At 42.8% G+C, this 12,685-nt stretch overlaps 1 protein-coding gene across 1 annotated transcript in view; it reads right to left on the bottom strand.

Moving 5' to 3' along the window:
* Positions 1–12,685, bottom strand: part of SUCLG2 (succinate-CoA ligase GDP-forming subunit beta) — a 138,859-nt gene that overhangs the window by 66,153 nt on the left and 60,021 nt on the right. The window contains exons 8-9 of the mRNA XM_072126993.1: positions 3,154–3,315; positions 2,008–2,150 (exon numbers count right to left, since the gene is read on the bottom strand). Of these exons, the coding sequence (XP_071983094.1) occupies positions 2,008–2,150; positions 3,154–3,315 (305 nt within the window). The remainder of the gene's footprint in view (positions 1–2,007; positions 2,151–3,153; positions 3,316–12,685) is intronic.

Here is a 12,685-nt window from a genome sequence, read left to right as displayed (position 1 = left end):
GTTAACACTGTATGAATAGAGCCACCACTTATACATTTACAGTGACTCCAACACCAGGGTCCCATCTACATGACATATGGATATGCCCCAAGTGTCTAATATGGGGTCCCCCCTTTAAACAGCGATTAATTTAGTCATTTTGAAGAAAATTGAAGTGTAGTTTGCCTGGTATCTTAGGGTTTGTCAGAGTCAACCGCACCATCATAAAGCGGAAGACAAATAAAACTCCGGCAGCGCACACATTCATCACGGGACGGCGGCACGTCACAGGCCGCGCTGTAAATTCCGGTTTTCTGCATAGATGGGCCGCTAATTAGATTAATGTTTTATTTCTTCTGTAACACGGTGAGATGATTTATCTGTACACTACTCATAATCAATTACTCCGCACACTGGGACCAATTACAAGTGTGATATAGACTCCTCGGCACCAGAACGGAAGGCAGAGCTCAACCGGGGTTTCTGGGTTTCGGATTCTCCGGTGTCACTAAACATCGGGGCTATTTTTACCTTCGCATAAATAAGAGTTCAACGTGTACAAAGACTGAACTTGGAAAGTCAAAAAGTCCTAGAAATATCCGAACAATAGCTGCAGATGCTAAATAGTGAATTGAAAATTTAGGGGCAGGTACATCCGGCTCTCAATACTGCTCTTCTGTTTTGTTTATACGAAAAAAAAAAGGTTTATTCTGAATCCCAAGGTGGTTTTCGGAAAATGCAATCCCTATTTACTGAATATCAGGTGGAAGCATAACTAATGGGAGCGCCATTACATTACCCTGATCCCTCCAGATGAAAGAAATGTTGGAGTTAAATTGGAGGGAAAGGTGAACCTTACAACGAGGAAAAAGTATACAGTGAGGCAGCCCGCTCCCGCAAACAGTGGAAGGTCGTAGACAGGTTACAAACACTTTATGCAGGAGTAGTTCTTCAAAGCTGCAGTAGCCTGTGTCTCCTCCACACCATCCGACTCCTGGACGAGCGTGGAGGAGAGGAGACAGACACCAGCGCACTGGATGTTGCAGTTGCCCCACTTCCTGAACTGGTAATGTGAAATAAAGTTTTATAAAGTAGTTAAATGATACAAAATTATGCCAAACATATTTTTAAAATCATCATACCATAGGCCAGTAATGGCAAAACTTTTAGAGACCGAGTGCCCAAATTGCAAACCAAAACCCACTTATTTATTGCAAAGTGCCAACACAGCAATTCATGCAGTAACTTATTGCAATATTCTTGCTCCCTTTTATACCACAGCTTGCAACAGTCCTGAGAACACCAATATAGTTGATTAAACGATGGCGAAATTTGGATAGCCATTGGGCCAAGAGCAGAAGCTCCAATGAAAATCTAAACCTGGATACACCTTCTCCTGTAGACCAGGATGTTTCCCTGTAAATTAACACTGAGCATGGCATATTATGGGCTACCAGGGGCTGCAGGAGGATCCCTACAGTCCTCTCTGATGAACTCTGTGCTGGGGCAACAACCCGAGTGCCCACAGAGGACTCCAATTACACCTCTGGTACTTACGCCATAGGTTCGCCACCACTGGCATAGGCTATTGGAACCTGTCACCAGCTAAAAATAACATCACCGCTAACAGGTTCCCTATAAATGGTTTGTCTGACAATAGAAAAACATGGTGGCTTTTATCCATCAAAACAGAAATCCTCTTAACAAGGCTTTCCCTTTTGGGGCTGGTGCTGTTCTTTGGCTGCTGCACCCAGAAATAATGGGGGTCGATATGGTTAGGCCTATTGGTGGACTACTGGAAAGGAGGGATGTTACTTGTCATTTCAGAGCAAGTGAGATGTAAAGGTCTGAGAAGATGATGAGAGTTTGCCTCCATGTACCTGGGTGCATTAGATTCCCATTAATATGCACGATATAAATTTGCATTGTAAGGTAAAGTGTCACTTCGCAGACCATTGTGTTCAGTAGAAAGCTCGGTGAGGATAACTACTGTAATGGAGGATCCTAGTCTAGATTTCATCCCATTACCTTGGGGTCGGCAGTGAGCAGCTTGAAGGCTTGATAGACTTGAGACTCTTTCACACCACCTCCGAGATCAAGGAAGTTTGCAGGTTTTCCTCCATGAAGGTCAATGATGTCACATGTAGCCATGGCGAGACCGGCCCCATTTACTGGAGAGAAAAAAAGGGACATAGAGATGAAGGAGTTAAAATTATATTACATCATATTCCTTTATGCCCAACTTATAATACCATAACATTTACCATCAGGATCAAGGACTGCAAACTCAGCACACTGACATACAGGTGTGTGCACCCTCTTTAAAATTATGCAAATGAGTCTCAGGGGCTCCATTAACTATGGAGCCAGGAGCGCTTATTTGCATAATTTTAAAAGCCTAAAAAAAAAAAAAAAAAAAAAAACAGGGCATAAAAAGCTAAAAGAGGCACAGATCTTGCCAGATGGGACACACACCAGTAAGTCAGTAGGCTTGGTTTACAATCCAGGATTTTGATGGTAGGTGTCCCTTAATCTCATGTATGTACACAGTGACTGCACCAGCATCAGAATAGTGAGCGCAGCTCTGGAGTATAATACAGGATGTAACTCAGGATCAGTACAGGATAAGTAATGTCATGTATGTACACAGTGACTGCACCAGCAGCAGAATAGTGAGTGCAGCTCTGGAGTATAATACAGGATGTAACTCAGGATCAGTACAGGATAAGTAATGTCATGTATGTACACAGTGACTGCACCAGCAGCAGAATAGTGAGTGCAGCTCTGGAGTATAATACAGGATATAACTCAGAATCAGTACAGGATAAGTAATGTCATGTATGTACACAGTGACTGCACCAGCAGCAGAATAGTGAGTGAAGCTCTATGTAATATCTTAGTAAATAATAGATTGCACATATAACAGGATCCGTGGCCCTTTAATTCTTAGCGTCAAGCAAATTCATGTCCTGAATTGAAAATGCAGCTCATCAGCATCCACGGCAGAGCACACAATATTGTTAGTCAAAATTAGGACAGGAGAACAATACAAACACAAGGATCACATTGTTCCCTCTGCCATTGGAACACAGTCACCAAACCAATGGAATAATAGCTGCGTTAAATGAGCGGTTAGCAGATACAATAGATCAGTTACAATACTTGTGTTCTTACCGAAGCAAGCAATGTTCCCCTCCATCCCGATGTACTTCAAGTCGTACTTTGCCGCCTCGCTCTCAATGGGATCGGTTTCCGACGTGTCATCCATTGCAAAAATCTCCTTTTGTCTAAACTCCGCATTGTCGTCAAAGTTAATTTTTGCATCAAAGCAGACGACTGTGGCGATAAAGAAGGGGAGAAGAGAAGAATGGAAAGTTACCCGGTGCCAATACAATCCTCCGGCTTAGAAGATTAGCAAACACAATGCAAAAGAAGAAGAAAAATCCCCCCATATAAAACACATCCTTCTACGTAACAATGACACAAACATCTATTGTCCATCAAAAGCCGACGGCGGGAAGGCTGCGCAAATCTAAGGAAAGAGAAGAATTAGCAGGCCGCCATTACTTCCTATTGTTTTGACGCCTTATTATTTGATGGCGCTAATTAGGTTTATTGAGTACAAGCCGTTTCATCAATTAAACGGAAAGACGTTTCGTTTCAAGAATTCCGAGGCGAATACAGTAACGGGATGACAATGAGACAACAGAAGAGAACAGGGAGATAATAGGAGGAGAAATGAGGCTCTTTCTCAGTTTCTAAGATGTACAAATCAGATTGTTTAAGGGGTCGTCCGGTCAGAAGGGGGCAGCACGGTGGCTGGGTGAGTAGCACATCTGCCTTGCAGCACTGGGGTCCTGTGGTCCACCAATCCCACCAAGGTCAACATCTGCAAAGAGTTTGTATGTTCTCTCTGTGTTTGTGTGGGTTTCCTCCGGGTACTCAAGTTTCCTCCCACACTCCAAAACATGCTGGTAGGTTGTTTAGATTGTGAGCCCCATGGGGACAGGGACCGATTTGGGAAGCTTTGTGCAGCGCTGTGTAATCTGTGTGCGCTATATAAATAAAGTATTATTATTATTATTCAGAGGTTATGGAGTGTCATGGTATCCGATTCATCCAATGAGTGTCCCCTTTACAGAACAGGAAGTCACTTAGGTTTTACTGGGGACTTCACTTCCTGTGTTGCCCCCTGGTTTGCAGAGGCCACTCAATGGATGACTAGTGACCCTCTGGAACTTGCAGTCTGATAATACAAGAGTCACGTGTAAATTGGGAGTCGGAGTGGGGAAAGTATGTCTTGTTCTCGTCCCCCACCCCCTGCCTGGTGGGAGTTTTCCATGTCACATGTATTTACTAGGGCTAGCACAATAATAAAAGGAACCTTTACTTAAAGGAAATCTACTTACTTAGTATTAATAATAATAATAATAATAAATTATTCGTTATTATTATAGCGCACACAGATCCCGCAGCACTGCACAGAGTTTGCCAAATCAGTCCCTGTCCCCATGGGGCTCACAATCTAATCAACCTACCAGTATGTTTTGGAGTGTGGGAGGAAACCGGAGGACCCAGAGGAAACCCACACAAACACGGAGAGAAGATACAAACTCTTTGCAGATGATGACCCTGGGAATGAACCCAGGTCCCCAGCACTGCAAGGCTGTAGTGACAAGCACTGAGCCACCTGCTGCCCCTTAGTAGATATTGATGGTAGATTCCTCAATGATGTCGCTCCCCTAAACGGTTTTTTGTGTGTTTAAACTTTATTTCACGTTTATGCCAATTTCCTTCAGAAAAGCTTTTCTTACGTTTAAAATACTCACAGATGTACACTGACGGAGCTATGGCTTCCAACCCAAAAACAAACTGTAGATAGAAGCTTGGCACTTTATATATTTTCTAATTCCCTTCAGAGGTTACTCTAAGGGTGTGGAGTCGCCTCTGTGAGATCCGGGGTGAAGGCTACCCCCTTGACGCAAGTACTCTGAAGAGCGGTTCCCTTGCGCGTCCATGTTATTCTTTAACAACACACCTGCACATCCAGTGCAGGTGTGGTGGCAGCTAGAGGCAAGTTCTGCGCATGCACAAGCCACGCTGCCCATAGTCCATAGGTGACAACGACAATCAGGGGACGGTTCTTTAAAGGGATACTTGGGACGTGGAGAAGGCTTCGACCCGGAGCTCACTTAGGCCTTTCCACGCCTCAGAGTAGCCTCTGAAGAGAATTAGCATATATAGGCGGTCCCCTACTTAAGGATACCCGACTTACAGACGACCCCTAGTTAAAAGAAGGACCCCTCTGCCCACTGTGACCTCTGGTGACCTCTCTGGATGTTACTATAGTCCCAGGCTGCAATGATCAGCTGTAAGGTGTCTGTAATGAAGCTTTATTCATAATCCTTGGTATCATTACAGCAAAATATTTGGAAACTCCAATTGTCACTGGGGCAAAAAAAAAAAAAAATTGCCCCGAACTACAATTATAAAATATAGTTTCAACTTACATACAAATTCAACTTAAGAACAAACCTTCGGAACCCATCTTGTACGTAACCCGGGGACCCGCCTGTACATGAAATAAAGAAAACTGCTCAACCAATCAGTGACCCATGTCAGCCAGTGATCGGCCGAGCAGGCTCCTCCTAGTAGTTGAGTGCAGTAAGTAACGGCATATGGCAATTTGTATTCAGGGGTGCTACAGCGAAGGAGGAAATAAATAAAACACAACATTTTTTTTTAGAAACTTCAAACTTTAGACTTCTTGGTATTAAAGTGATTAAATATAGCCTTTAATATAAAGCCTTGGCTGTGTTTTTGATCCAAAATTAGGTTCCCAATGATTTTTGAAAAATAAATTTAAAAAAAGTGCAGGGTATAGGATTTGATACATAGAATAAAACCTGGATAAAAAGGCATCTTTAGGAAATCTACAGTACAATGAAAATCCATAATATTACTCATGGATCCAGGCACTGTGACGGTGGTAAATCCTCTTACATTTGTTATGCATGGACTCCTACCTTCTAAAATCAACTTAAAAAATTATGGTAATAAACCTGAAAGGCTCCTGGGGGTGTTACAAGAGCCTTTCTGTGCTGTAGTTTCACTCTCTACCCATCACCCCTGCTCCTCCAGCACTCCCCCCCCCCTTTGTTTGATGTAATATGAAGTGGGAGGGAGGCGTGATCCTCTACCTGAAGCTACAGCAAGGAGGGGCTCTGGTAACACCTCACAGCACTTCTGGCTAATTAGCATAAATCATAAAAGTCCATTTTTAGATGGAAGGAGGCCGTGGATAACAAATATAAGAAGATGACCACAGTCCCGGTGCCTGGATCTATGAGTAAGTGTCCCTGGTTTATCATGATGAGTTTTGATGGTCAATTTATAATATGATGGTATCTCAGCTAGTATCTGCATACAGTCCTGTGAAGGAGGCCACACATTGAGAGCGACTTTACAGGTTAAGATTACTCTGTCTGAATGTATACAACAAATATACTGATATCAGGTACAGATAAAAGGGATTCTACAGAGAGCCAGCAGGGTCACACAATAAACCTAATGGACCTACAGAGCTCAAGACACAATATAACTCCAAATCTTCAATATATTTCTGAGAAATTCATCTATGTGCACATATCAGCTTTATAGCCACAGATTAGTAGAGAAGCTACAAGACTATGATAGATCAATCACATGATAAGATGACCGATCAGAGAAATGTTGATTAGGGGGCGGAGCCAAAGTGGGTGGAGAAAGAAGGATTTTTCTGATTGCACATATTGCAAAGATTGTTGTATTGACTTGTACTATTCATTAATGAAATGTTTATTAACAAGAGAGTGCCCATTTGCAAATATATGAAGTAGATTATTAATGTTTACAAAACCCCAGTTAAAAGTAAAGCATCATAGACGGTCTTCATCTTAAAGGAAATCTACCATCAAAATCCATCCTGATAAACCAGGGACATTACTCATAGATCCAGGCACCGTGACTGTGCTAATCTTCTTATATTTGTTATCCATGGCCTCCTGCCTTCTAAAATCCAGTTAGATTCTTCTGCTAATGAGCCTACAGGGCTCCAGGGGGTGTTACCAGAGCCTCTTTGTGTTGCAGACTGTTCCACAGTGCAGGAGTCTTTCCCCCTCCCAACATGTGCTGAAATGTCCCCTACTGCAGCGACATCATCAACGGGAAGGGGGAATCAGAAAAGGGATCATTAAGAGGGATTAGATGGGGAGACAGTGTAACAGCCTGTGTATCTGCAGCGCGGAAGGGGCTCCAGTAATGCCGCCAAGAGTCCTACAGACTCATTAAAAAAGTTTTTAAGGTTGATTTGATTTACCATGCTTGAGTTTGATGATAGATTTCCTTTAAAGGCGATATCCAGAGGGAAAAAAAAAAAGTTATTCGAATCAATATTTACCAAGCAAGATAATATGGTTTGCGTTCCACAAGTAAATAGGTCTGCCTGAAAAAAGAAGGTTTAAAATGTATTCACTTTATTCATTCATCTCCCAAAAACAATTGAGGCTTTTAGTGATAGTAATGTGCTAAAACAAATCGGGGCACGGAACAGACGGACTACGGCACAGGACATCAGCCGCGTCGGAGGTGGCCAATACATGTTTATTTTTTTTAAAAAGCCCGCCCCTAATTTATTAATACTCTTGGATAACCCCTTTAAAGGGGTTATCCGGGTTTAAAAATTTCTTATGGCCGGGCTGGGGAGGGATAGTTAAACATAATAAACATGGACTTACCTCCTCCGGCGCCGCCGATGTCCCGCGCCGCGGTCACTTCGATCCGTGCCCCTGTAAACAAACAGGGGCACGGAAGCCGCGCACAGGGAGCTTCCGGTCCGTGTTGTGGACGGCTCCTCCCATCCGTCCCTATCTCTCAGCGTTGTAAGCGCTGGAAGATGGTGCACATGGGAGCTTCCGGCCGGAAGCTCCCTGTGCGCCGATGTAATGAAACCGGCGCACAGAGAAGACCGGCCGCGGGACATCAGCGGCACCGGAGGAGGTAAGTACATGTTTATTATGTTTAAATAGCCCTCCCCAGCCCGGCCATAAAAAAATTTTTAAACCCGGAAAACCCCTTTAAGATTACTAGTAATCAGATTGTCATACCCCATCATGTCCATAGGAGATACCAATAAAAATTGGTACAATCTAAGATATTTCTGAAAGAGGTCGGGAGGGGGCACATTCACCGACATCGTGGTTCCTCTCGATGGATTGGCAATTGCTTGCAGTTTACGGATCTCTGTATTATAGGATTAGGCAAATGCCTTCTCTACCCGGCACACAATACGGTCACATTTAACAGAGTAATATTTCCAGGCAACAAAATACGGCAACGCTGTGTCTCTCCCAACAGCGACCGACGGAGCAAGATTAACCCATTATTTAATCCCAGCAAGTAAACAACTTCATCATAAACCGATAGACACAAGTTACTTAACTTTAATTGGCTTTTTCTTTATTATCCCGATTGCGGCATAACATAGTGGAGAACAGATGGAGACCGTCCATACATCCATACAGGAGCATTAAACTGGCAGGGGAACATTTTATTTGACCATTAACAGACAATTAGATATTTTTACAGGTTTTAAACTCCTCCTATAATGGACGAGACGGGCGATTCCAGGATCGGTATTTACATCGAGAGCAATTTGCCAGGATTGTGGCTTCCTGCTATGTTCCCACACGAGATGAAAAGCGTTGGGATACAGTAGGAAGCCATTGCTCACGCGGGTACAGGATACAAAGTTGACCAATCTGCAGAGCGGTTGTAGGCACTATATGTATTTGCATACCTATTTGTTTTCACCCACATATTGATGGGTTGAATGTTGATCAAAGCCATTGGTTTCCTTTATCCAAGGCCTCATTTACACGGCCGTATGGGGGACATACATACGGGGTGAGATATACGGCAACGTATATACGTCAGGTGTACGTCCCCCATAGGCCGGCAATGGGCGCACGGCACTGTAACGTTCTGTAGCCGTGAAAAGACAGGACATGTCCTATATTTTCTCAGCATACGGCGCCATGTGCCATATATCCCTATGGAGAGGGGCGGGGATGAGCAAAAGGGAGACTTGATGTGTCCAACAGCGGAATAGCTGGTTCTGTCTATTTAGAACATATGCATCCCGGATGAGCCACATATTCATGGATTAAAGGGAACCAAAAGTAGCAGCAGTCAGCCGCTTACATCACAGGTTCATCTTTTCTGGTGTACTTCCTAGCGCTAGCCCCTTCTTCAGTCTGTAATATGGTGCTCACTTTTCTGTGGAAGGTAGACGGCTCCACACTGCAAAATACACAGCTAGTATTGTAATACCCACAAAACATGGCTGAGATGCCATTAATCGCACTAAGGACATCCGACCGGACTGTCCACACTGTCCTCAAGTAGACTCTGTTCACTCCTGCATTCCTTTAACACGATAAGCCACAAGGGGTTCCAGTTGAACAGTGCCGACTTGTAATGGAAACCATTAGATTGCAGAAGCGAACAGAAGGCAACTTTTGGCTTTCCAAAAAAAAAATTTCCTTTTATCATGCCGGAGTCTTAATTCCTTTCCCTGTAAGACTTACAGCTGATTCATCGCCATCCTTGTATCTTACATTCCGGGTGCAGGGGAAGCCTTTCAATTAAATTGTCGACAAGGCCCGTTACAAGTAGCATCCAGCGTGTGATTTCCGGAAACCACCAGCGACTCTGATGTCATTCACGAATGAATTAACGCCTACGTATCGGATGGGATTGAAGTCTGGGTCGGGTATATGGGGAAAGCGATACATGCATAATGTAAACTCTACTTGACAGCAGAAGGATGTGAAGGAGCCGGTGTCTCGTCGTGATTTACGCAGCCTGGAAGGGCTTATATCCCATTGCTTAGTCATAAGCAGCGCAAATATATTCCGGAATAGAGAGTCTAAATCATTTTTTTCCTATTGTCTATGCAGAGGCCGAAATACAAATGAGATATTATCCGACTCAGAGGTGCTGACAACACCATCCGCAGGACCCCCCCTTCATGTACTCGCCATTAGCGACCCAGCCTGGGTTATTTTCCAATACAGCTCTCGGAATTAGATTATCCGCCTGCCCTCTCCCCGAAATGAGCCGATACTATTTTCCAAAAGAAACTTCAAAGTTTTATTTGACTGTGTGTTCTGCTTACAGTGCAAATATCTGATCTAATGCGCGCTGCGCTGCCGCTACAAATTCCTATTAGGTTAGACTACAGCAAAAATTGACTTACAATTCCTAAATTGAAAAATAGAGCGAGCGCGGGGCTGTTTTTGGCAGGTTTATAGCAGAGGCAGATAAGCGGTAATCCGCGAATCGGAGGAGGATAAAAACCTATTGGTTTTTACTTTAGAATTTAAATCTAATATCTGGAGTCGTTACCAAGCCATTTGGCTCGGAAAAAACTTGTGTCCAATTCGAAACATTCAGATTTACGGAGGGTTTTACGGGGCGCGGAAGCAAAGATGGAGTCATCCGCAGATTTGTAGAGGATCGCAGTGAAAGCCTCAATTGCACATCAGAACTGAGATTTGCAAACAATATTCAGAATTGGGGTGTGAAAAACAGATTTTTATTTTGTTTTTAAACAATTTTTTAAAAAATATACTGTATATATTTGATAATAAGCCTAGTTTTTCAGCACAAAAATTGTGCTGAAAAACCCCTTACTCGACTTTTACTCGAGGCTAAAAAAAAAAAATTAACCCAGTACAGGTAGTCCCGGGGTTACGTACAAGATAGGGTCTGTAGGTTTGTTCTTAAGTTGAATTTGTATGCAAGTCGAAACTGTATAGTTTATAATTATAGCCCCAGCAAAAACATTTTTTGGTCTCTGTGACAATTGGATTTTAAAAATGTTGGGTTGTTATAAGAACCAGGATTAACAATAAAACTTCATTACAGACACCTGTGATAACTGTTACAGCTGTTTATTGTAACCAAAGGCAAAAGTACAATAAATTACCAACATCCAGAGGTCCGTTTGTAACTAGGGGTCGTCTGTAAGTCGGGTGTTCTTAAGTAGGGGACCGCCTGTACTCACCTTTCCGAACCCCACTCCAGGTCCTATTCTTGCTTCCGATGCCTCCTCGAGTCCTTCTGCTCCTCTTCGGGTTTATTGCGACGCCGGCGGCTCACAAACAATGACGTCGGCAAACGGCTGACATCACTGAGTGTGCCGGCTGTGTGCAGGGACTCGTAGAGGACCCGAAACACCTGAAGACTGTTATGCAGAAATCCTGTTACAATCAGATTTCTCATGATTCCAAATCTTTTTTTTCCTCTTAGAATGGAATTGTAACGGAAGGCAACATTCCGCACATGGGCGTCAAAGCAACTTTGTTTTTTCGGTTGACCCGGAACGCAGGCGTGAAGGGAGCCTAATAAAAGGTGGATGACTTCACTGTAGGTACCCAAACTAAAGTATTTCCTAAGTATCCAAACTAAAAGATGATAAATACTACTAAATCCTTAATTTACAGTTTCTAATTTTCAGTCTTGACAGCCAAGTAGGGAAAAAAAACAATTGTCAACGGCTACACAGCAGTAAGAATTACATAAGACGCCTGGTGCTATTAACTGTATTAAAGGGGTTGTCCACCATCAGTAAAAAAAAACTGATAACGTTTGTGTAATGAAAAGTTCTACAATTTTCCACATATACTTTCTATATCAATGCCTCAGAGTTTTCTGGATCTCTGCTTGCTGTCATTCTACAGGAAGCTTCATGATATACTTCCTGTGGCTAAAAACCGCTCCCTGGACATGTGATGTCACACAGGTACACAATTCATTACATCTCTGGTCGTATAAGGTCATACAGGTGCACGGCTTACTATATCCCCGGCCTTGTGATGTCACACGAGTGCACGTCTCGTTATATCCCTGGTCATGTGATGTCACACAGGTACACGGTTGATTATATCCCTGGTCACAGGATGTCACACAGGTGCACTGCTCATTATATCTTTTGTCATGTGATGTCACACAGGTCCACGGCTCATTATATCACAAGTAATCAGATTTGTGTGTTCTAACAAGCTGTGCACCTGTTTGACATCACATGACCAGGAACAGATTTATATCCATAGGATGCAAGCAGAGATCTAGAAAAGTATATTGGTAAACTGTATAACTTATTACACAATCAAAATAGGGGTCCCGTGATTTGTAGCCATTTAGTGTTATGTTCACTTTACAGTGATAATGGCAGAGGTGATGACAACACTGCGGTAGCCAAATTTTGCAAATGTGATCAACTCTAGTATAAAGGACTGATGAAGGACCAAAGAGCATCGGTGAAGAATGTCCCAGTCAATTTTTTGACTTTTTTTTTCTAGTTCTTTTTTTAAAACTAATTTTAATTTGTTTTGGGTTTTAATGAAATTTAAGATTTTAATCTGATTAAGAACACTTTTTTTATACTGAATCAGTAAACAATGAACTATAAAATGTATAAACCATTGCGGAAATACGTCATAAATATGTATAGTTTCAATCAAATCAATACCCATTTTTCAGGGTCAGGGGCAGAGGGTGCATGTACTTCTCCAGCTCGTCCTGCTGACAGGCTGGGGGATGTCACTTCAAATGGTCATATCTCCTGAACCGTGGTACTTAGAAACACAAATACTGTGTCCAA

Source organism: Engystomops pustulosus, chromosome 10, assembly GCF_040894005.1.
Source record: "Engystomops pustulosus chromosome 10, aEngPut4.maternal, whole genome shotgun sequence".
Classification (NCBI taxonomy): domain Eukaryota; kingdom Metazoa; phylum Chordata; class Amphibia; order Anura; family Leptodactylidae; genus Engystomops; species Engystomops pustulosus.
This window is presented reverse-complemented; position numbering and strand designations above follow the sequence as displayed.